The sequence below is a fragment of the Peromyscus californicus genome, unplaced genomic scaffold (genome assembly GCF_007827085.1).
Source record: "Peromyscus californicus insignis strain IS unplaced genomic scaffold, ASM782708v3 Scaffold_5__1_contigs__length_169319896, whole genome shotgun sequence".
NCBI lineage: Eukaryota > Metazoa > Chordata > Mammalia > Rodentia > Cricetidae > Peromyscus > Peromyscus californicus.
The window spans coordinates 76,772,496-76,798,180 of NW_026294573.1; the positions used below are offsets into that span (position 1 = coordinate 76,772,496).

At 38.2% G+C, this 25,685-nt stretch overlaps 1 protein-coding gene across 2 annotated transcripts in view; it reads right to left on the minus strand.

Moving 5' to 3' along the window:
- Positions 1 to 25,685, minus strand: part of Frmd3 (FERM domain containing 3) — a 199,547-nt gene that overhangs the window by 122,875 nt on the left and 50,987 nt on the right. For both annotated transcript variants that reach the window (XM_052718463.1, XM_052718461.1), the window contains exon 2: positions 8,782 to 8,886. In XM_052718463.1, the coding sequence (XP_052574423.1) occupies positions 8,782 to 8,886 (105 nt within the window). The remainder of the gene's footprint in view (positions 1 to 8,781; positions 8,887 to 25,685) is intronic.

A 25,685-nucleotide genomic window follows, 5' to 3' on the forward strand; every position in this document is an offset into this window, starting at 1 on the left:
GTGGCTTTTGGTCATAGTTCTTATCACAGTGATAGAAATCTAACTAAGACAATAGTCCTTGTCTTTTTAGGAATGTTGCTTCTTAAGCTATTGGAATCTACTGTGGGATAGCTTCCATAATTATCTTAACTTCCACAAACCAGGGCTGTTTTTAAACAATGCATGATCTCTGATTCCTCAGCTCCCTTGTGAGGTAGAAGAAAGATCTTTGCCCAATATTAAGATATTGCTTTGTTTCCTTCCTTTCTATATCCCAATCCTCTGTCTCCCACAACTCTTTTCCTTGGAAACACTGCCTAAAATTACTTAGGGAAAAATTTTAGCTCAAGGCCTGATTTAGAAAACCATACCTAATACAACCTCTCTACTTCTCCTTTCATGTGCCTAGTATCCTACTCTTGGAGATTTACTCCTTTTACCTTAAGTTGAAACCCTGGCCCACACAAAGCCCCAATATAAAAGGGCTTTTAGTATTGACAAAATCTAGCCTGATAATAACATAAGTCCCTTCTTAGAACACATTCACTTTGACTGAGAGCAGTGTAAAGCAAAAAGAGGAAGAATACAAGGAAGCCAAAGGAAGGCAATAGAGAGAGAGTCCCAAACTTCTACACTGTAATCTTCTTATCTGCAAGGACAGTAGAAAAGAATGCAGGGTTGGGGTGGGACAATGGGTGCAGATTCCTTTTGCTCCTAAAGTCCACACTCTGTGAACCTGTAGGGTAAGTACATCATCAAGTCTTTCTTATATTTCTTTCTTTATAACGTTCTAGCACCAATTGTACATAACTAGATCATTTCTTCGCTTATTTCACATTCTAATGTGGGCTAATGGGTGGGAAGATGAGATGTGAAGGGGCAACTAATTTATGAACGGTCTGATTTTTAATTTGGTAGTTGCAAAATTCTTAAAAAGGCTAAAATAAATAATATAATACTTATTTACCCTCAAATGTTTGGTTTCTGTTGACATGGATTTAATGTTTGGTTTCTGTTGACATGGTTTTAGCTTATGATTACAGAATTAAGTTACACTCCTTAAATTATAAAATCTTAGTGCCATAAATTATAAAAATGCATAAACCAAAGAAATACATTCGATAATCCATGATTATTTAAAAAACAATGAATACATCTTTCAAAGTAGACACATTTTCACTTAATAGTAACAAGATCTAAATATCTAAATAGTTCCCACCATGGCCCTGAAAAACGTCTGATTCTCATGTTCAGCAGCACAAAGCCCAAAGTAACCAAGTCCTGGTGTTATAGGGATAAATTATGCCATTTATGGGCCCCGTGGTTTCTGCTGGAAAGGAAAAAAATGATATCTGAATGAATATGGCCTTATCAGAGTTCTGGATGGTAAAGTAATAGAGAGCTTCCCGTCATTTACCTCCCAGTAAAAGGTACTGTGGTCATTTCAGTAAAGCATATGGCACAAGAACAAACAACAAGTTCCATAGCAAGGATACTGACAATTTACTGTCCACTTGCTTGGAAGTCCTCCACAGAAGGAAAACTTAACTGCCTTTGATGGAGTAGATTTTACTTTTGTAGCCATAAATTGATTCTGTATTCTAGAATCTTGGATAGCTTAAAAAGGAGCGACAGTTGTACAAAACAAAGAGGTGGTGGGTAAGCTAAAAAAGCATAAACCTCCATTCGAACATTCATCAACTTCATATTCTATCTTTATGCTGCTCCCTACAATGCTTTCACGATTCTATACATCCCTGCACCCTTACAATGCACGCTAGTAGGTGAGATGAAGTAGGTATTTTAGGCTTTGTGGTCAATATGGTCTCTGTTACCCTAGTAACTCTTTTTCAAGTATAAAATCAGTCATAAGTAGTACACTAATATGTAGTCATAATTGTATTGCATTACAATTTAACTCATGAAAACATACTTTCATCCCAGCTCATATTCTATAGTCAATAACTCCTTAGTATACACTAAATCTTAAATTGACATAATTGACATAATATGAATATAATACCTTGTAAAAACAATTATTGTGATTATTGCAAACTATATTGAGATAATAACAAGCTACCAAAAGAGAAATTATGGGGAGTGAAGAGATGATTAAGTGGCTAAGAGCACTTGCTGTTCTCACAGTAGACCCAGGTTTGTTTCGCAGCTTCCACACGATGGCTCATTACTGCTTATAACTACCGTTCTAGAGAATCTGAAAACTTCTTTTTTTTTTTTTTTTTTTTTTTGGTTTTTTGAGGCAGAGTTTCTCTGTGTAGCTTTGTGCCTTTCCTGGAACTCACTCTGTAGAACAGGCTGGCCTCAAACTCACAGAGATCTGCCTGCCTCTGCCTCCCAAGTGCTGGGATTAAAGGCATGCGCCACCACCACCTGGCTAGAATCTGAAAACTTCTTTAGGTCTCCATGGGCATCAGGTATGTAAGTGGTTCACATACATACATATAGGAACACATAATACACATAAATAAAAAATTAAAAATAAGGGAATTTGTTGAATTCATTCAAACTTATGATTTGTTAATGCATAACATTAGATATCATGCCATATAAATTCAATAACATTAGTACTGAACTGTTCTAAGGTCAGATATTCCCCATGGGTCTATTTATACTCTTGAAAACATGGCATATAAAATCAATTACATAAAATGGATAATTTATATGATTCATTTAAAAAACGTAGGTACTATGTATCAGAAGACAGAGAAACCGAGGGACAGAATGATAAGGAATCTGTTCAAGGCTGTACAAGAGGCAAATGGCATGGACAGTTTTTCTACTGTTGCATGGTAAATTTTTAAGCCATAACCCTTGAAACTGTCAAGTCTTCTCTGTGCTAAGTCTAGAGCTAACCTTGTTTCCCTCATTTTTTCCTGTCTGCTCTATTTGGGTCTTCCTCATTTCTTTTTCTAGGCCATACCTTAAAATATGAGTGTCCCTTAGTTTTCTGATTCTCCTCCATAGATCCACAATGAAATCCCAGGGTTTGAAGAAATAAAATGTTTCATTGGCTACAAACAATTATATCTGAGGCAAAAGCTCCTGATTTAGCTTCTGACTCAAATTTTCAAACATTTGCAGAGTCTTAGTGCTTTAACTATGCTAACAAACCTTCCAAACTGAATATGTTCACACAGGTGCTGCTCACTTTCTACAAGCTCATTAGGAGATTGGCTCTATCTATATGTGGAGCCCATGTGACTTCAGATGTCTTGAAACTAAATTCAGAGAGGAGAGTCCCCCTACACCTTTCACTCCTTCCCTCAACCAAGGCACTAAAGCCTGTGAAGATGAAGGTTAAAAAAAATAAAAGTTTCTTAGATTTTTCCAGAGCACACTAGTCACCTTCAGAGCACCTGCCCAATTTAGCCCTGCTCAAACCCCATGATTGTGTATATCCTAGGCTATATAAATCTAATATTGGATGTTCTAAGTCAATAAATTATAGGGAAGCCTGTTACACAGCAAGATAACTCACACAGTGATCAGCTCCTTGTAATACTTCATTCACGTGAAACAATTACTATTCAATTTTGAAAATAATTGGCTGACTTAAGCTCAAAACAGAAGTTCCTTTCAGATATTCACTTCCTGACTACACTGTTTGTATTTTTTCAAGCTGTGTATCATAGCAATGGTAACCTCTTCCCGGCTTGTTAAAATCTAACTTGAAAGCCATTTCAAAACTTCCAAGTCCCTGGTGTCTAGTGAGATCTTATGTTCAGACTGCTGTAAACCTCCAACTGCTTCTTTATCCAGTGACACTTTGTAAACTTCATTTCTCTAAATTGATTCCTCTCCAGGTTCTTCTCCAACAAAGTGAGAGAAAATTCCCTACTTTAGGTATTTCGTTTTTCCTGACTCCAATTGGGCTAAAATTACATTTCCCACCTACATCCCTTATTCCTATAGTTGTGTTCTGTTTCAAACATAACAATTACTTTGAGTATTCACCCCCTTCCCTGTTAAATTAATGACATCAGAGTATGTGGAGTAACTTCCAGTTCGTCCTCTCCCCTCTCTGGAGAACTTCAGATATGTACAATAATTATAGTTAAACTCCAAGTTCTGCTGTCTGCTGAAGTATTCTTATCACATCCTCAAATATGGCAATGTTAATTCTCTGAGCCACACCCGGACCTCTTAATAACATATCCAGCTTTAAAGAGGAGATGACAGGGCTCTGTGTTATGTGACTTCAGTGACTAAGACCTCTCCTTAGGAGAACAAGTCATCTGTACATATCCCACAAGTCACCCAAGAAGTTGTAATTTTAAAAAATACTTTTATTTTTGAATTATGTGTATGTGCATATTGTCTCTCTGTGCATGTTTATGTGAGTTCAGGTGTCTGCAGAGGCAACAAGAGGGCACAGGATGACCTCAAGTTTCAGATAGGCGCAAGTGTGAGCTGCCCAGTATTGGTATTGAAAATCAAACTCCAGTCCTCTGTAAGAGGAACAAGCATTGCCAGGCGGTGGTGACACACGCCTTTAATCCCAGCCCTCTGGAGGCAGAGCTAGGAGGATTTCTGTGAGTTCAAGGCCAACCTGGGCTACAGAGTGAGCTGCAGGAAAGGAGCAAAGCTACACAGAGAAACCCTGCCTCGAAAAACAAAAAAACAAAAACAAACAACAACAACAAAAAGAGCAACAGGCATTGTAAACCACTGAGTGATATCTCCAGCTTTTGAAATTGTGATATTTGACCCTGTTGATCTTTAAAAACAAAATAAAATTCATTAAGCAGGCAAATCCATAAACAGGGACTTCTGCTTGCAGCAAATCCTGTTGCGCTCAGGGCTGTCCTACATCTTTGGTTCTTTTTGTATTCTCAGTGATGAACATCTGAGAAGCAATTATCCCTGAGGAGACCAGCAGGAAGCAGCCTTTCAATAGCAGGAGCAGGTGGTGGGACATAATACCATCTGGCTTTCTGCCACCATCCCAATAGTTTGTTTCATTCTGTGTCCTCCTGAAGGTGCTTGTAGAAAAAGTAAACTGTTCTGATACAGACAAGATTTTTTTCCCACTATTAATATGACAGTAATAGGCTCATTATCTGACTTCCTACATAAAAAACTCAGGGATGTGTTTACTTACATTAAGGGGATGTACTAATACCAAGTACTCCAGAATATAAACCAATCAACTACAGCTTAGTTGTGGCCTAATTCTTCTTTGGTTGGGTTGGTGGCTAGTAATGCATAATGTCTGTCTTCCTTGCTTAGATTTGGAGAAGAGGGTAAGGGGTACTGTAGTCAGACTTTCCTTTGGGCCACCAGCTTCCAAATAAAGACATGGAGACTTATTAATATGAAAGTTTGGCCTTATCTTAGGCTTTTTCTCAACTAACTCATAACTTAAATTAACTCATTTTTAAAAAAAACTACATTCTACCATGTGGCTTGGTCACCTTTCCTCTTTATCCTATGTTTGACTTCTTCAGTGTCTCGCTGGCACTTCTCTCATGTGTCTAGATTCATCTTGAGTTCCTCTATTTGCCCAGAAGTCCTGCCTAGTCTCTCCTGTCTGGCTATTGGCCATTCAGCTCTTTATTAAATCATTCACAATTACATATCTTTACACAGTGTAAACAAATATCCTGCAACAGGGTACAAAACTAGGGAGGGAGATCTAGTACAATTTATATATGAAACCATAATAATAGAAATTGGAGTTATGAAATTCAGCTACTTGTATAAAAAAATTTTCCCAAAAGTTTCCCTCATTACCTGAGGAAAATGGTAGAATTAATATGGTGGATTTAAAGTAATAATATTCCACAATGATTTCCATCAATGAAGCTGAGAGGAGGTACAGGTAACCCACTAACTACACACTTTGCTTCTCTAGCTCACCTGGTTTTCTTTATTGATTAGATTTTTATAAACAAATAAGTCTCAAGGACTCTTAACAGTATCCCTCTTACCTTTAAAAGAAGTTACAAACACTTGTATGTTCCATAGGCTCTAAACACATCTCTAATTACTTACCTGGACCTGGCCAAAGCATAGTAATTATAAAGCAATAGCATCAAATCACAGTGAGAACAACATATAACACAGTCAATATATGTCATGTGCCATATTCTAATTCTCTTAAGAGTCATAAAGCAAATATTCTATTTATTGTTTCCACTGGGAAAGAGCACAGAAGTAAAATAACCTGGTGGGTCAAACAGCTTACTAACCAGAAGAAGTAAGGTTTCAAATCACATCTTTTTGAGTCCACAAGCTATGCAGTTTTAAGAGGTTGGATTGTAACTCAGTGGTTGAATACCTGCCTAGCATGTAAAAGGCTCTGAGTCTGATCCACAGAAATGGAAACATCAAACCAAATCAAAATTATGCAAGCATGGTGCCCCAGAACCACATGCCTATAATTTTAGAGCCTACAAAGCTGAAGCCAGAGGATGTAGAAGAAGCTGAGGCTAGCCGAAGGTTGTTGTGGTGGATTGAATAAATATAGCCCACATAGGCCCATAGGGAGTAGCACTATTAGGAGGTGTGACCTTGTTGGAGTAGGTGTAGCCTTGTTGGAGGAAGTTTGTCACAATCTCTTCCTGTTGCCTATGGATCAAGATGTAGAACTCGCAGCTCCTCCAGCACCATGTCTACCTGCATGCCACCATGCTTCCTACCATGACAATAATGGACTAAACCTCTGAACTGTAAGTCAATCCCAATGAAATGTTTTCCTCTTTATTAGAGTGCTGTGGTCATGGTGTCTCTTCATAACAATAAAACCCTAACTAAGACAGTTGTAGTATAGTTGTAGTGATATTTTCATCTATCAGTCTTCTTTTCCAGGTAAAAGGCTCTATCTCCAATCTGCCCCCTATGGGTTGAGAACAATTTTCTACAATTTTTCCTATCCAGTAGTTAACCTACTGATAAAATACAGTATAAGGTGACTATAAAACAGGTACTTGTAAAATCCTAATTGATCTAAGAAGTAAAAGAACCCTTATAATATTGTATACATTAAAATTTTAGTTATTACTTATATGTGTGGAAAAGTGAAGAGAAGCAGAAGTAAGCTATATCAGATAGACTAGTGATTAGTATTTTGTTGTTAGATGGGAGAAAGAGGAGAAAGATATAAAAGAATGAGAATAAGAAGGCAAAAAGTGGGGAGAGATGTAGAGGTTTTGTTTAATGATAGATTAAAAGAAGTGAATGAATAAATGCTCAGATATTACAATATCTGTAAGGTCAGCCTCTTGGCTTTGGCTATATGGCAGTAAGAGGAAAGCATATGGGAAAAAAGAAAAAATAGGTAAAAAAAAAAGAAAAGAGACCGAGGGAGAGTGTGTACAAAACGATAACAGGCATGAACAATGGGGTACAATGTCAGCCTGTTACATTGATATGCTTTATGAAATAAATAAACAACTGGTAGGGGGAGAAGAGCTGAGTGAAGATGTAAGAAAATAAAAACACTGGCAGATTCTGAATAGCTGTGGGGTGGAGGAAAGGAGAGCAGGGTGGAGGGAGATAGGAGAAAATGAAATCACTGACCTTAATGTTGTTTTTATCTCCATATCTATTGTTTTGTCTCCCTGGTCCCAGCCCAGGCTATAACTCAGGGACTACATCTCCCTCCTGTGCAAAGTTTTCTTGACTCTGTTCTGAGAGCTGTGTTTAGAGTATCTATGTTTAGAATTGCAATCTGCAATGCAGATTGTCTTCTTCATCCATATGAAGTCACCAAGAGATATTCTTTATGTATTTTTTACTAATTTTAATTTGAAATCTATTTTTTCAGGTACCAGAAGAGCAGCTACTTTTTCCTTTCTAGTTTTATTTCCTTGATATACTTTTTTCATCCTTCTATCTGAAATTTGGGATTAGTTTTGATAGTGATATACATTTATTGGAAACAAGTCGATTAATCCTATTTTTTTAATTAAAATACAATTACATCATTTCCCATCTTTCCTTTACTTCCTCCAGCCCTTCCCAATGTTTCCTGCTCCTTCAATCCCTGTCAAACTGACAACAATTTTCTTGGGTTATTTACACACACACACACACACACACACACACACACACACACACACACACACACATTCAATCCCTACACTATTTCAGTGCCTTCTGCTGCTACTTGTCTTCTCCAGCTATGTACCCAGCTTTTGTCAGTCAAGTTCACTGTTCATACAATGCCACTGTGTGTGAAGGGAAGCACTTTGTGGATTCCAGTGACCTCCCTAAAGCCATGTGTTGCTGATGGTCAACATGCAAGCTTCTCTTGCCTGCTTCCATGTAGGGATTCACTATTTTACCCCAAAGTCTCTTCCAAATAATGTGAAATGAACCGTTTTTTTAAATGTACATTCAGTGGCATTGGCTATGTTGGGTAAGAATCATCTATGTCAGACTTCAAACATTTCCATCATTCCACAAGGAAACCCTTTCCCTACCAAGTCCATCCCCTACCTCCGCCAGTAGGTTCTTGTGGTGTGTGCATGGGGGAGGGTTCTTCATAATAGATTATGTGAAACTATTCTGAGGAGGTTTGTAAAGTCTAAATTCAAAGAGCATAGGAGCCTTCTTACTTCTCTTCGTGTGAGAACAGCTTTCTGAAAGGCCTTTTTGTCTTCCTATTTCTTCCAGTCAGGTAGTATTCCAGCCACTCACCCACCAGCTGTTTTACTTCTCATGCCAATAATTCATGAGAACAAAGGTACCATAAGGCTTCTGGAAAGGATCCCTCAGTGCCTGACATTCTGAGCCTCCCCCTAATCCCATAGTTTGGAGATCAAGATAGGCTCTTACCCTTTGCTTCTCTGGGTCCACATAGCGAATTCCGAAGTAGTCCTTCTCCAGCAAGCTGTAGTAGTTGCAGATGTGTTCAATAAGAAACTGCCCTTTGGTCTCCCTCTGTAAAAGAAGGACATTGAAGTTAGAGCCAGAGCTCACATGGCCGTTCCTATTCCATTCCCAGCAGGCCTTTCTTATCCAACTGTGTCTGTGTTTAGAACAATGGATTTGATCACTTTAGACACTGGCATAAGGGTTCCCAATATTGTTTAATTACAACCTCCTTAAGCAACAGAGTTTACTAGGTGAGCAGATTAGTAATTTTCTGGTTGTTGTAACCAAGTAAATGACAAGAAGCAACGTAAAGTTGGAAAGCTTTATTTTTATTTGTGATTCAATAGGATACAGTCCATTCTAGTAGGAAAGACACGGCAATGAATGTGGGACTGAGTGTCCACATCTAAATCAGGGAAATAGAAGAGTGAAAGAAAGCACAGCTAAGAAAAACAAAAACAATCCAAATAACAAAACAGAAAAAAAAAAAGCCACCTCAAACTCCTACCACAGAAGCCCACTTCCTCCAGTGAAGCCCCAGATCCTAAAGGTTTCACAAACTCTTCTAATAGCACCACCATCTGGGAAGAAAATGTTAAGACACATTAGCCTATGGGGACGTGTGACATTCAAACCACAAGAGTGAGCCAACACACACATACAAACACACACACACACACACACACACACACACACACAAACACACACCACACACACCACACACACCCCCACACCACACCCCCACACCACACACACACACACACACACACACACACACACACACACACACACACACACACACACGTTAGCATATACACACTTGAAATCACAAGAAAACCCAAAAGTGGAATCAATGGTATACACAGCAATAGCTTACATAAGTACCATGTGCTCTTGTGTGTTTTGTTTCATATTACAGGTCATTTAATTTTCTTTACAATATTTATAACTGAGAAAACATTACACATTCAATACCATGTGGGGACCCACAAGTTACAATTTACAGTGCCTCTGACTCCTTACTCTACATGGTTTCTGTTATTCACCCATTTAGTTTTCTGAGAAAACTGAACCACAAAATAATTCACTGACTTGTCTAATATTACACAATTTGCATGGATCAAGGTAGGATCTCAGTCACAGAATCTGGGTGTGGAATGTGGATTTCTGTCCAACCGCATTGTCATTCTGGAATATTCTGAGATCACTGAGAGACTTGATGTGCAGTGAAAGACATTGGAATATCCTGACTCCCACTAGCAATGTTGTGAAATTCAGTTTCTTCAGTTTGAGAACCATGATAAATCAAAAGAGAAGAGCATACTTCAATAAGGTTGCTGACAAGGGATTGGAGAGACTGACTCAGCGATAAAGATTGTCTGCTGCTCTTGCAAAGGACCTAGAGTTGGCTCCTAGCACCTATACTGTAGCTCACTACTGTCTGTAACTCTAGTTCCAGGCAATCCATTGCCTTCCTCTGGTCTCCTTTGGCAGCAGGCACATAGACAGACAGACAGATGAAGCACATATCACACATATAAAATAAAATAAATCTTTTTGTTTTAGTTGTTGACAGATCTGTGAACTACTTTAGGGGTGCATTATGATCAATAAAAAGAAATTTTAAAATTTAAGAGCTTAGTGGGTCATTGTTCCAAGATATTAGAAACAGTTTTAGGCCGAATGTGGTGACACATGCTGTCTTTAGTTACTGTTCTATTGTTGTGCAGGGGACATAATGACCAAGGAAACTTACAAAGGAAAGCATAATAGAAAACTTGCTTACAGAGGATGAGTACATGATCATCATGACAGGGACAAGACAGCAAACAAGTGGGTATGGCATGGAAACAATGGCTGAGAGCTTACATCTTATTCATGAGAGAGAGAGAGAGAGAGAGAGAGAGAGAGAGAGAGAGAGAGAGAGAGAGAGAGAGAGAGAGACTTGATGTGCATGTACTTTTGAAACCTCAAAACCCACCCCCAGTGACACACCCCACTCCAACAAGGCCACACCTCCTAATCCTGCCCCAAACAGTTCCACCACCTAGGAACCAAATACTCAAATATATTAGTCTGGGAGTCCCATTTTTCACTCAAGCCTCCACACATGTCTTTAGTCACAGCACTCCAGTCTAAAGCAAGATGATCTTTGTTAGTTCAGGTCAGCCTGGTCTATATATTGAATTGGAGGATAGCCAGGCTGACACACTGAGATGTCAAAAGAGGGAGTGGATCTAGCTGGGTGAATCCTTCTATTCCTCTAGTACCTATCCCATCCCCACAGAGTCAGCCCAGCTTTTACATCCAGTTCCCGGGCCTTTTCTTACCATCCCTCCCTGTGCAACAACTAACCTCTAGGCTTTGGCCAGGACCTATCCTCCTAACCTGCCTACCCTGATACATAGGCCCCTCCCACATCACTTCCAATCTCTCCACTCAACCACATCCTACATATCCTTCTCCAGGATGTAGCTCAGTGACTCCTGATTTCCCCTTCTAAGCACACTCCTAAGCTCCTTCATAGATAGCTAGTGTCATACATACTGTGCCCCAGACTAGAAAGGGTACCCTTGACTAGACTGCAAGCAAACTCTAGGCTTTTGCCAGGACTCAACCTGGCTGATCCTGACCAAGAGTTCCCTTCTATACCACAACCACCTTGCCATATGGCTAGATGCTGCTCTAGGATTAGCCAGATGAGTCCTTTTGTTCCTCGCCACCACACACCTTCCTCCAAACCCCACATCGATGCCCACACTCCAAGTTTGGATGAGAATGCACATTCTACATATTAGCCCAGTTACCTATGTCCTTCTTACTTCATTCCAGCTAAGGTGTAACCAACCATTAGGCCCAACCCGATGTGCACTTCTCTCATGCTCCAATCTGCTTTCTTCATGTCAGACATAGAACTAATAAAAGAAGTCCACAGGCACAGATACCATTGGAAAGACACAAACAACATGAATGATCACAGGAATACTACTGGCACCCATGCACATAAAAACAACCAACCAAACAAACAAAAAACCACCAGTCCTGTAGATTTTTTTTTTTTGAGGGAGGGATTTCAAGACAGGGTTTCTTTGTAGCTCTGGCTGTCTTGGAACTTGGTCTGTAGACCAGGCTGGCCTCAAAATCAGAGATCTGCCTACCTCTGCCTCCCAAGTGCTATGATTAAAAGTGAGCGCCACCACTGTCTGGCTTTCCTGTAGAATTTCTTGCCAATAAGAATTACCTCTATGAATCATAGGACACAGAACTTAATAGAACAATCATAAAGTTCATCAAAGATTTCAAAGAGTTTAAAGAAGACAAAAAGAAACAGCTCAATGAAATTAAAGAAAAAGAACCTAAAGAGAACAAATGTCAGGGTAATGTACAAGAAAGTACAAACATAAGGGTGATGGAAATGACTAAGACACTTCAGGATTTGAAAATGGAATTCAGTAAAGACATAGAAACACCGAAGAAGATGCAAGCTGAAATGAGGATGAAATTGAAAACCCCAGTAACCCAACTAGAAAACTCAAAGCAAAGACTTACAGGTAGAATAAATCAAACAAAAGATAGAATATCAAGATTCAATGGTAAAGTAGAAGATGTAGAGTAATAGGCAGAGAATATGTAAAAAGAAAAAAAACATGAAATGAATACACAAGAAACGCAGAACACCATGGAAAGACCAAACTTTTGAATTATAGGAATCCATGAAGGACAAGAATCCCAAGTCAATGAATGGGACCAGATCTTCCTCAAGATCATAGAAGAAAACTTTCCCAAACTAAGGATGTGTATATACTCATATAGATACAAGAGACAAACAGAATACTAAATGGACAAGACCAGAAATGAAAAACCCCATGACATATTATGGTTTAAAAACTAAGTATACAGAAAAAAGAACTATAGGCCAGTATCCCCGATGAACATAGATTATTCAATAAAATATTTGCAAACCAAATATAGACATAAATAAAAGATTATTTACTGTAACCAGTTGGCTTTATTCCTGAAATTCAGGAATGGGTTACCATGAATACATCAATAACCTACATAAAGGAATTTAAACAGATGCAGGAAAAAGCCTTTGAGAGAATCCAATCTGCTTTCATGATAAAAGTCCTTGAGAAAGGACTAGAGTTAACATACCTCAACACAATAAAGGCAATATAGGTAAACCAACAGCCAACACCAACACAAATGGAGGGAAACTTGAAGCAATCGCACTGAAGTCAGGAAATTATTTAATGATATATTGAATGTTATAACCCTGACCCCAAAATACAAATATTGCATGTTCTTTTCATCTGAGATTTTGAACTCCAAATCTTCACATGAGAATACATATGCCGGAGTAAACACAGAAACCAGTAAAGTAAAAATGGACCACTGTTGGGAAGAAGATAAAAGAGCAATAAAAGGGAATGGCAAGGTACAGTGGTCTGATGGGGGAAACGGAAAAAAAAATGAGTGGGAGGACTCTAACTACGGAAAGGGTGATATATAAATACAGAAAATGGTGAAAGGAGGGCTATAAAAACATTAAGAATATCTGAAAAATTCATAATAAGCTATAATATTAATTATGACCTAAAATACATACAATACACAGAGGTTAGTTTTTAAATACACATACATAGTTTAAATGAAGCTTTCCCATCTGAGTTTTCAATGCCCCCACCCCAAGAACAATAGACCATCTAATAAACACCATCCCTGGGCTTTAGGAGCCCTCATTTGATTGTTAGGTGAAGTTTGTTCAAAGGACTATCAAAACAACACAGGCCCAGAAGACACTGAAGTGATTCTGATCTGAATGTCTCGTCTCTGAATACAACCTTTCATGTACCAAAAGGTGCAAGCTTTCAAAGAAGGGAAGCTACCAAGGGTTCTACCCTACCTCACAACGAAGAACAGCGTAGCACAAAAACCCTAAGAGAGCAATAGTGGCATGCATACTTTGGCAGTAATCAACAGCACTCTAATTGGACCGAGGGCCACCTCTACAAGAAGAAACTATGGCTGGTACTGGAAACCTGACGACTACCAAGGGCTAGTGAAGCCATTGATCTTGAAGGAGAACCTACAATTGCCACTATACTAAACTGCCATAACTTCTAACTACATTCTAAATATTTGTCCTTATACCCACAGGTAAGTGTAGTTCTCATTCCTCATCATGGAAACTTTTCTTTCCAATAGAAAAAGACCATTACATAAAACTACAACTAACCTAAATTGAGAGTTATAGAGCCCAGTCCAAACTGATACATCTACAAGACAACTCCTGCACACAAGTGTTAGGGATCACAGTGGAAGATGTGGTGGAAAGTAATAAGAGCCAAAGGAACAGGGAGTTTGTTGTGATGGGAGCTACACCCATGAAGTCTCATCAACATGACTGCGTAAATATGACCTGAACAAAGATATTTCCAATAGACATGCTAACATGAATGTCTGAAAGCCCAGGAGGCCTCAAGTCTATGGAAAAACTTCAGACAACTGAGAAATTCTGAGAACAGAAGAAGTTGTCTTCTCCAGGGAAGAGCACATCAATTTTATTCAACACCAAATGGTCAATCCTGAAAACATATACATACAAGTACCATTATACCAACTGAGTGAGAGTTGTATTTAAATATTTAGGAATATAGACAGATGTATAGTTAGATACATAGATATTGATGATAGATGGATAAATGATAGATACATAGATGATAGGTAGATAAATGATAGATGATAGATAGACAATAGATAGATGATAGTAACAATAGTTAAAGAAAAAGAGGTCATGGATTTGAAAGGAGGGCTAAACAAGAGGGCGGAAAGGCAAGAGGAATATTATGCAATTATAGTATAAACTCAAAAGCTAAAAAAGTAGTTTTAAAAAGAGAGACTATTTTGTTTCATGCTCTATATAATGGCATCTACAAAATGATATTACTAGCAGCTGAGCAAGTTATGATTAATAAGGCAGCCCTTGGCCTGAGTTTACTAAAAATATCCTGGGGCATTTAAGGTAGTGCTATGATCTGAAGCTTCTATTGTTTTCCTGAAACCAAGTCCCAGTTGCTTGTATGAGTTGTGAGGCTTTATTTCTTTCTAAGAAGTCAAAGATAAATAATCAAAATAAATTTTGTCATAAAATTTGGTAATTGTTTTCTAAATCTGCTCACTGAAATGACAAATTTTGCCTTTGGATAGCTGAATTCAATGTTCAAAATAGTCTAAACTCCTTTGAGTTTAAAGAAATTGAACTTCATCCACTAACTGAACGTAACAGAAACTCATCATTTGTGATTGATTGCAAGCTCTCTGCACGTGATTCCAGAATAAGCAACTACATCTTATCACACGTGAGATAAATTTTAAAAAGCCATGTGGGTCAAGAATTCTTCACAAGAAATAAAAAAGAGAAACCCTGTCTCAAAAAAACCAAAAAAAAAAAAAAAAAAAAAAAAAGAACTTGCTTTTGCATTACGTACTTGGATTTCTTTTTTCTCCTAAGGAAGAGCCTGGTTTGTTGATATCTCTAATTTCTAAATTTCTGCTTATAGGTCATATTCTATCCCTAAAATGTTCTATGAATTTTTTTAGCAACTTAAAAAAAACTCTTAGACTATTTTTAGTGAATGACCACAGTAACCAGTATATAGCTCTCAGCAACATCTTCTTAAGACTATTCAAGTCCCTTGAGATAAAATAACTACTGCAAACACTGTAATGACTAGAATATGTAAATGTGACTGTATAGTAGGGGTAATTATTTTCTATAAAAGCAGATCAGGTGGGAATGGAGGTCCCTAAAGGAGATATATATATATATATATATATATATATATATATATATATATATATATATATGTGTGTGTGTGTGTGTGTGTGTGTGTGTGTGTGTGTGTGTGTATCAAATATATATCAAAATAATATAAATACAAGTAAGTATTGTGTGTTAAAAATCTTCAAGCAATTCTTTTATAAAGGTTTCCCATTGACTATGTTGTGATATGGACTGCTTGTTACAGTTTTCAGTAAGATTAGTGCAGAAATTCATTTTTGTGTTTTCTACTGGGATTGCTTCAGAACAGATGGGGAAAACAAACCTAGAACCCATTCCAGAGAGTGTTCGCTCTGATCCAAAGTGGCACCACATACGGCTTCATGTGGGGACTTCTTTACTCAGAGGCCTCAAAATGAGAATGGACTTCGTGCTTTCTCCATATTCTCTACCTGTTTGGCAGGACAACTGTCTCTGTGTATGCAGATTCCTAACCTTCTGCAAAGACCTTGTCTGAGGGTTCTCTCCCATGAATTGGAACATGATGGTCTGTTGTATATGACAGAGTACTTGGCATAATTTGGGTATTTTAAAAGACAAATTTGAGTGGACCAAAGTTTCATTTGTGTAGTGGTAAAATACTATTTCAACAGTCTTTGTATAAAATGACAATGTGTTTGAACAGATAAGGTGGGAAATTTTTGTTAATAAAAGGCCTCATTCTATTGTCCTTGCAGCAGAGTGCCAAATAGGATTCCTTTCAGCAGTCCAAGAGTGGGTCAAGCAGATCAGCAGACATCCATGTGGATACAGCAACTCTGTGGCCAACATCTCACTTGCCTTAGAATTGCTACCAGTGAATTATCTCTCTTTTCTAGTGCATTCTAACAAGGTAGCAATATTCCAGATGGATTTCTTTGGAAATCATTTTTAGAGGAGAAAGACATCATTTAGTTTCTCTGATTTTCTATTATGTAGTCTGTTTGGTAAGCTATTCACTATTTTATGGAAATTTTAAAGATGATTGTTACACATGGTGGGCAAACCTGTAATCCCAGTGATTGAAATGCAGAGACTCAGGCAGTAGGACTACAAGCTCTAGGCCAGCCTGGGCTACATAGTGAAATATGAGAACTACATAGCTCTAGGCTAGACAACATTATATACAGAGACATTGATCCAAAAAGCAAATAATAATAACAACAATAATAGTAATAAACAAATTTAAAGACCGACAACTAGTAGATGGTCAGTAAATGAAAACTATAATCAACTGTGATGGCAAATGCTTGTAATGCTAGGACTCAGGAGGCTGAAGCATATGGATTACAAATTCAAGGCCAGTCTGGGCTACACAATGAGATTCTGTCTCAAAACAAATGAAATACACAACTATAGTGTAATATAACAGGAAGACATTTTACTTATGATGCCATGGTCCTTGCCTGAATGCTTTCACATGGACTAAAGTAAGCAGGATTTTCCTATAAACAGAGATTGAATAAATAATTTGCTATTCTCTCATGGGATGGGTTTTACTTTCTTATGCCTCAAAGAACCTGATTTTTATGAACACAAACTAGGCTACCTCTTTAAAATTCCTCATCATCACCTTACCACTCCAAAGAAGGCATCAGAAAACACAACAAACCGCTGCTTTCAAATCTTGTTTTTACTACATCCTTGCTGAGTGGCCTTTAGCGAGTCATGAAATCTCCTTGAGGCTGAGTTTTATCTCAGTAAAGGGTTAGCAATTATAATAATTTCCAGGTCTACATCTAACAGGTTATTTTAAGGCTCATTCACATATTTGTTAAACACCTGTCATGCACTGAATAGCAATTGGAGAAAAACAGTGAAGGAATTGAAAGGAGTTTGAAATTGTGAACCGTCTTAGAAATGGCAAAGCACAGTGATAAGTCATTATAACTAATTTTAAGAATAAACTTTAATATAATTTATTATTTCAAGTGTCATGGGTCATTTTTGATTCAAAGATATTGCTCAGAGTAGTATTCACCTTCTAGACTTGGCCCTTATGAGGAAAAGGTTTCAATTCTTTCCACATTTCTTTCAGTTGTCAATAATGCATTTATTTTAATTACCCAGATCAGTGGCAAAGTCAAAACAATAATATATTTGAGATTTTAAAAAATGCAAAGAAATAAATGGCCTATATTAGCAGTAAATTTTTTTCCACATGAAAAAATAATAAAACCTTAATATTCAATTTATAAAGCTCCAATCTAAGGCATTTTACTCTCTTTTAAATACTGGTAAAGTCTAAGGCAGGACATCACTCAAAAAGGATGATTCTAAACCAAAGCTTAGAGTTTGGAATAGTTACCTTCAGGAGTGAAGGTAAAAACATAATGTTAGCAAACATCGCTTAGTTAATTAATTACTTAGTGGATGCGGTGAACTGCTTTCACAGATTACACCTTTAATCTTCTAACAAACTGCTTATTTAGTTAATATTCTTCCCATGGTAGCTATTAGAATTTGGACAGGGATAGGAAGGGACACTGGGATACAAAACAGAATACAGTATCTAGCAAAGGCGGGACTTGTGTTTTCAGAAAATACTAAGCACATTATATATAATGAAGTCGTTGGATGACTGCCCAGTATCCTAATACTTCTAAATCTTTTCTAATGGCATCCCAAATTGTGCAATTATGTGCATTAATATTGGTACGCAAACCCATATGAGAGTCTAAAGGAACTAAGACCCACCCCGGAGGTAGTATTTGTTTGTGCTCTAACAAATAAAGCTTGCCTGGAGATCAGAGTGTAGAGGCCAGGCAGTGGTGGCACACTTCTTTAATTCCAGCACTTGGGATCTCATGCCTTTGATCCCAGCACTTGGGAGGAGGAAACAGGAAGTGATATGGATGGGCAGAGTGAGGAAGGGTGGAGACAGGAGTCCAAGTCCTTTCAGTCTGAGGATTCCTAGCAGTAAGAAGTCTTTCTCTAGTGGCTGGCTGCTCTGCTTCTCTGACCTTTTAGCATTCACCCCCTAATATCTGACTCTGGGTTTTTATTATTAAGACCAATTTGTGCTACACAAACCTATCTCCAGGACTCAGGCTGGACTGATTTAAAGATAATCCATCTTCTCTTGTCTTGCTGGTTCTAGAAAGGACACAGAACATAGCATAAGAAGCAGTTTATTAGGGGTTTTAGGATGATTTCTGTTTATTTTGCTGAAAGAGTTTCAAGAAAAGGTTTTCTCTTACTTCTAGGTAATAAGCAAGGTCATGCAGTCTATAACTGCTTCCGCAGTTTGAAATCCAGTTATTTAGAACTTAACATCCAGTGAAATGAAGACTTTGTCTTCAAATTGTTGAACTGTTAATATGAATGTAAAGAGATGTCCATGATGTCCACTTATTATTGAAGCTAGTACAAATTTGCTTTCCTGTTTGTTGTATTCAAACTTTTCACTCAAGGCAAACAATGGACCAATACCTCAGGCCAAGTATGATTTATTAGTAACCAACAATATGGGTATAACACACAGGTACTGGTGGCCACTGGACCAGCTGAATTGTTCAGTTCTTCTACCAACATGTTCTATTTGGTCAACAAAGCACCTTGGCAATTTGGAGTTGGGAAACACAACCTGGTTGCTGACTGCTGGCTGCTGTTGGAAAGACGAACTGTAAAAGCCAGCTGGAGTTCAGCATCGGCTGCTCCTTCCCTGCAGAGTGAATTCTATGGTATGCTACATTCACACAGGTCCTGTTGTCTTTCATGTCCCCAATTTCTTGTGTCCTTAGCAGTATTCACATGTATACTTCTAGGCAGTAGGAATGATTTTTCTGAGAAATGCTGTTTGAATCTTACCTTTACAATTCAAACTTTCCCAGTGAAATTTATGGCTATGTACTCATTCTGTTTTCATTGTATGTATTCAGCTTGTTCAGAATTAATTGATCTTTAAGGATAACTATGAAGTCAGTCTTACTAGGATTTGGATTCCTGATAAAATTAACTCATAAGTTAAGCTGGATGCTTGGGTTTGAGTTTTTACCCATCCTCCTTTATTGGTGAAATTATTAAGGCCACTCCACGTAGTTAAAAGGGAGGTTTATTTTGTAGGGTAACTTACAAGTGAAGGGATAGGTTGCAGGGTCTGGGAAAGATGTAGCACAGTCCGGCAGTGTTCTCTGGAGAACTCTGTTCGGTCTACCTTCAGCGTCCTGGGTCCAGGAACCAAGAGAGCCGGCCCATCCGGATCTCGGTCTTCAGGGTCCTCTCTCGGCCCCACCTTGTAGGCGTGACAGTTACCAAAGCCTCAATGGGGGTTGGAACTTCCAAGATCAAAGCTGGAATGGCTACCCACTACACTCCTTATTTTTTCTTTGTGGCCCATTCATGCCCCTGATTCATAAAAACTTAGGTATGCCTAAGATAACTAGATGCAAGACCATTCACTGGAAGCAGTGAGGTGTTGAAAGGAACACCTCTCAAAGTGTTGAGAACAAAATATGGGTATAGATGGATGGATGACACGTGATTGTGGCTTTGTGTACTATTCTAGGTCAACATGGTCAGAAAAACAATTTCTTCCTTTGTGAGACTCTTGGAAATATAAAATAAAATGTTCTTCATTGCTTTTCCACACTACATTTGCTGTATTATATTCAATAAACAGAGAGGGGAGCCTTTGTTCAAGAGATCAGAACATTTCGGAACAATATGAAAGCTGGCCACAATCTTCAACTGCCAGTGAAGTCAAGAGGATGAGGCACCATGGATGGCATGGGAAGTCTTCTGTGGGAACAGGTCTTGTAGTGGCTGTGTATGCTTAATATACTAATAGCAGAGTTGTGACAGGAAGAAAGAGGCTTTGTTCCCAGAAGGTAGTGGATGAAGAAAAAGGGTGGTGGGAAATTGTGGAGTATTTTGAGTGATGAAAGTAACTGGAAGCATGGAAAATAAAGCAAAATTAACTGTAAACCCACAACAAAACTAAACAACAACAACACAGACTGAACAGCAAAAAATAAAATAAAGCCGGGCGGTGGTGGCGCACGCCTTTAATCCCAGCACTCGGGAGGCAGAGCCAGGCGGATCTCTGTGAGTTCGAGGCCAGCCTGGACTACCAAGTGAGTCCCAGGAAAGGCGCAAAGCTACACATAGAAACCCTGTCTCGAAAAACCAAAAAAATAAATAAATAAATAAATAAATAAATAAAATAAAAAAATAAAAATAAAATAAAATAAAATAAAATAAAACCCAACAAGTTAGGCAATAGATTTAATTAGTGGCCCTTGTTCTTTCAGACACCGGTTACTATAAGCTGACCTCTATATGAAGAATCTTTGTTATTGTCTTAAAATCTAAGCAACCAACTTTCAGACAAGCAGCATTTAACTTAGGGTAGCAGCACTGAAGCTGGAGGGAAGACCTGCACGAGGACTGTGTCTTAGCTTGAAAGAGATGATGCCATCTTCCTTTCTGAGCCCTGGAATGCTTGTCAGTGCTTGTTACCTATGCAGATGTCCCTTCCACCTGTGAGACCTGGGAAGAATCTGGTGCTGCCCCTTCTTATTTGTATGAAGCATGCATGTGTGCATAAACTGCGGTGCAGTAATTCTTATATAGGTGTACTTCAAAAAGTGGGTGCAGTTTTGGTTTTGGTGATTTTGATTTGTTTCCTTCTCATATTCCAACTTGGGATTGAGATCAAGGATTGGGAAGCCCTTTATAGGGAGTGGTCATATCTAGAAGGTAGAGAGCAAGAGGCAGGGAAGGTGTGGACTGATGGCAGAGGAGGCAGTGAACTATTTTGTGTGTTCTAGAAAGCCTAAAGAGGCAATCAGCTAACAATACTATGGGTCTGCTTTCTTCTGCATAGCCCAGGCTGTTCTGTGTTAGTCTTGAAGTTACCTTCTTAGCGTGTTTACATAGGGAAGTATGCATGGGCAAAGAATGTGATAGAACTTCTGGAAAAGAAAAGAAATTACCAGTGTGAAGTGAAACACAATTTGATGTCGGATTTCATCTGTATGGAGTAACAACATTTTCATTAAAACCAAAAATATGAACCAAAAACCAGATTTTCTCCATTCCAACAAACATGCCAAGCTAACAATCTCTACTGGCTCTGGTCCTACCTTTATCCAAAGACTCTATGTGGAGGAAGGATGATGCACATTTTAAAAACCATTTTTATTTATCCCCAAGGCCCACTCCCCAAATTCCTTTATGAACCTGTAAAGAGGCTGGCTAACTACATTCAGATGTGAGTGAATAACACCACATCTAAAGAGATAGCAAGAAAAACCTATGGATACTATAGTTTTGTTCTGAGATGGTCCTTCACCAACATCAATCTCTGCTTATTGCTGTGTTTGTGTATGGGCACTTGGAAGACCCCCAAAATGATGGTAATTTTCCAGATCAGTGTTTGGCAGAGGCAGGAAGTAATGAAACATTAAGATCAGAGGTATTCTCACTTCACTTAATCTCCTGTTTCTCTTAATTCTTGGATGAAAACTAAGTGATTGTTTTTAGGTAATAAGATAACTGGAATTCTGGTTTTCAGGTCCTAAGAATGCCACTAGAGGCCATGCTCATGTCTGTGATTGTGCTGCCACCAGAAGCCACCTTGATGTTCATAGTCTACATTGCTGGCAGATGCTATGTTGATGTTCATGGTCCATGCTGCAGCAAGAAGCCATGTTGATGTCCGTGATGCATACTGCTGGCGCTACTATGACAAGGGAGCTTCTTTTGCAGTGGTATCGATGACTTCAGACTCATAATTGAGAACGAGAGACACTGAAGACTTCTGTGACAACCTTTCCCACTAAAAAGAAACAGTCTAGATAGGAAGCTATTGAAGAGACTCTTTATAACTATGATCAAGATGCTAAAGTGTAGCTCTTCACAGCTGATACTTCTATTTGGGGGTGGGCCAATTTTCTTTAAGGGCCTGACCACTGAGAGTTCAACCAGGCTCCAATGAGTATATGGGCAACACATTGGACTGGGTGGTTTTATTTCTTTGATTGTTTTCTTTTTGGGGTGGTGCATGAGGGTTGGGGGTGGATAGGGAGGAATGGGAGAATGCAAATTGAGTGTGACTGGGGTGCATTGTACCAAATTCCCAAATAATTAGTATAAATATTATGTTGGGGAAAAAAGAATGCTTGAGATTTATTTTTACAGTAGTTTGAAAGAATATTGTCTGTATATTACCTCCAAAGAGTGCATTATATTGATAGAAAGAAGTACATTATATTGATAACTCAATGATTGTTGCTTTATAGTAAAACTCAAAATTATAAATGAACTCACAGAAATCTAGGAATAGACTGTCATCTCCTACTGGTATCATTGTCAACATTTATCTTTGTCACCTACAAGGCTTTATTCTTTGTGTCTATGTCTATATCTCTTTATGTGTGTATATATAATATATAAAAATGTGAAACACATGTTTTACAAGATGATTCTTTATACCTATATTTTATACATGTAGAATATCTACCTATGAATGCCCTTTTAAGAGTGAACCCCAAGAAGAAAATCTTTTCTTTTTTCCCCAGTGAACATTGAAGGGCTCTCTAACAGATCCAAGCATTGCAGACATGGTGCTGGCAGGTCTTGCATTCTCCCCTGCTAAACCATTAGATTACATCCCTAAAGTTACCACCAAGGTCTATTCCTTTATTTGGCCACTTCCTTATGCTTGACTAAAACTCCAAGGTCCAGCTATCAAAACACCAAAGTCCAGCATTCAAAATGCATTGTCTGGATACACTGGCTAACATGTCCAATCAGGACTTACCAACTCATCCTAGCACAGACTTCTCCTTTTTTCCCTTAAAAAATCACTCCTTCAACCCCTATTCCCCACCCCACCCCACACCCATCTCTTTTAGGGTAAAAATCTCCTTTATGCTGAGAATTTGGTGTCTGGTGTGTTCTGTGCAGACTCCAAGGCCTCTTCAAACATCCTCATGAAAGGGATCTTTTAATTTACAATAAAAATATTTGGGAGCACATATCAGCTGAAGATTTATTAGCTCAGACCTATAACAACAAAGAAATTTCACAGACTCAGAGATAACTAAAAAATCAGAAATAAACACATAAATATCCCACATACCACACTCAGGCATCACAAACTTCAAAGTAACATAGATAATGAACATTGAATTGAGACAACTATATTTCTAAAACAGAAGCTTTACACATATGATTTTATGATAAGTGGCCCATAGGAAATCTTCTGATTCAAAACAAGGAGTGCACAAATCCAATCACTGAACTAAATCCTTCCTGCATTCAATTCACTGACACAACCTCAGTTAATGTCAGGCAAAAGAACTCAAAGTGCTCTCTGTGATCATGCAGTCTGATCAGGCTTTACATTAGAGCCTTACGGAAACACAGACAAGCATGATCTTCAAGAATAAAGAGCTGGCAGAATGGATATGATATTTTCTTTTTCCAGGAACCTCCCATCTGCCACAGAGTAAAAAAGGCAGAGGAGGCTTAATGAACAAAAAAAGGTTTGTAATAGCTGATAACAGTGACTAAATTGCTACTAAGCATTCTGTATATTTTTAGTTCCCTAAAAACAAAACAATTTTGGCATGGGTTGCTATGTTGTCAGAACAGATGCAAGTATAATCAAGATGTTTTTCACTGTCCATGACTAATCTCTTGAAATGAGGAGGAGGTATAATTGGGGAGACCAGCCTTCCAGACTTTAAATACTTGTAACAAATCATTCTGATGGGCATGCATACCCGCCTTCTCTCTCTGTGTGTATATGTGCACATGGGTACATTTGCATGTGGAGGAAACCCTGTCACCACATGCCTAAGAGGGAAGAAAGTTCAGGAGAGATAGATGAAAAAGATATTAACTGAAATTGTGTCAAATTTTAGAAAATTTAATTTCCGACTCTTCAGCCTAGGTTTAGGGAACTTAACAGAATCTTAGTCACAAAATCCTAATCACAAAAATTGGTATTAGACTCTAAAGTTATTGTTTCCTATCTGAAAACATGTTTCCTCGTAAAAGCTCAGCATTTTCTTCTTTCCTTCTTTCTTTCTTTCTTTCTTTCTTTCTTTCTTTCTTTCTTTCTTTCTTTCTTTCTCTCTCTCTCTCTTTCTTATTTCTTTCCTTTCTCTCTCTCCTTCCTTCCTTCTTTCCTTCCTTCCTTCCTTCCTTCCTTCCTTCCTTCCTTCCTTCCTTCCTTCTGAAGAGGCCTAACTTAACATTAGTGCAGCCATGACAGGCTGCAGACTAACAATACTGAGACTAGGCCTGACCATTACAATAACCAGGAAAAGCCACAAACTGTATCCTGCAGGGGACCAATCAGAATTTAGACAAACAAGTACTAAATGCTCTAGAACATAAAAGATAGCTTACATCACTTGTATACAGGTTGCTGATTTCCTTGCAGCAATGCCAGTACCAATCTCTGTTTGACAAGATTTCTGTTGCTTCACTCCTGCCCAATCAGGAGTTCAACCCCTATCTGAATCCAGAATTCCCCAACCCACCCATCATTTACTCCTTAGAAACCCTGCTTCAACTGAGTTGGAGGTTCTCCCTGATCCAATTGCCATATCAGAATGGAGTGAGAGCCCAAGTTTGAGCTTGCAATAAAGACTCTTCACTTTTGCATATGAACCCAGACTCCTGGTGGTCTCTAGGGGGCTAATGACGTGGGCAGAACATCTTTCTTTCTTTCTTCCTTTCTTTCTTTCTTTCTTTCTTTCTTTCTTTCTTTCTTTCTTTCTTTCTTTCTTTCTTTCCTTGTCTCACTGGTAATTAGCAGAGAAGAGTTAGGCAACTGGGACATACAATCTTGGATACAAACTACAAAGCAATATACATACAGAAAAAGCAGAACAGGACCAAGAAATTCCAAACAGTCATCATGAATATACCCAAGGATCTAAAGGAAGATATTAATAAATAGCTCTGTGAAGACTGTGAAAATACAGTTGAATGAAATGAAATAATAAAAAAATTTAAGACATGAAAGTGAAATTTCACAAAGAAATAGAATCACTAGAGAAAACCTAAACTGAAATAAACCCAA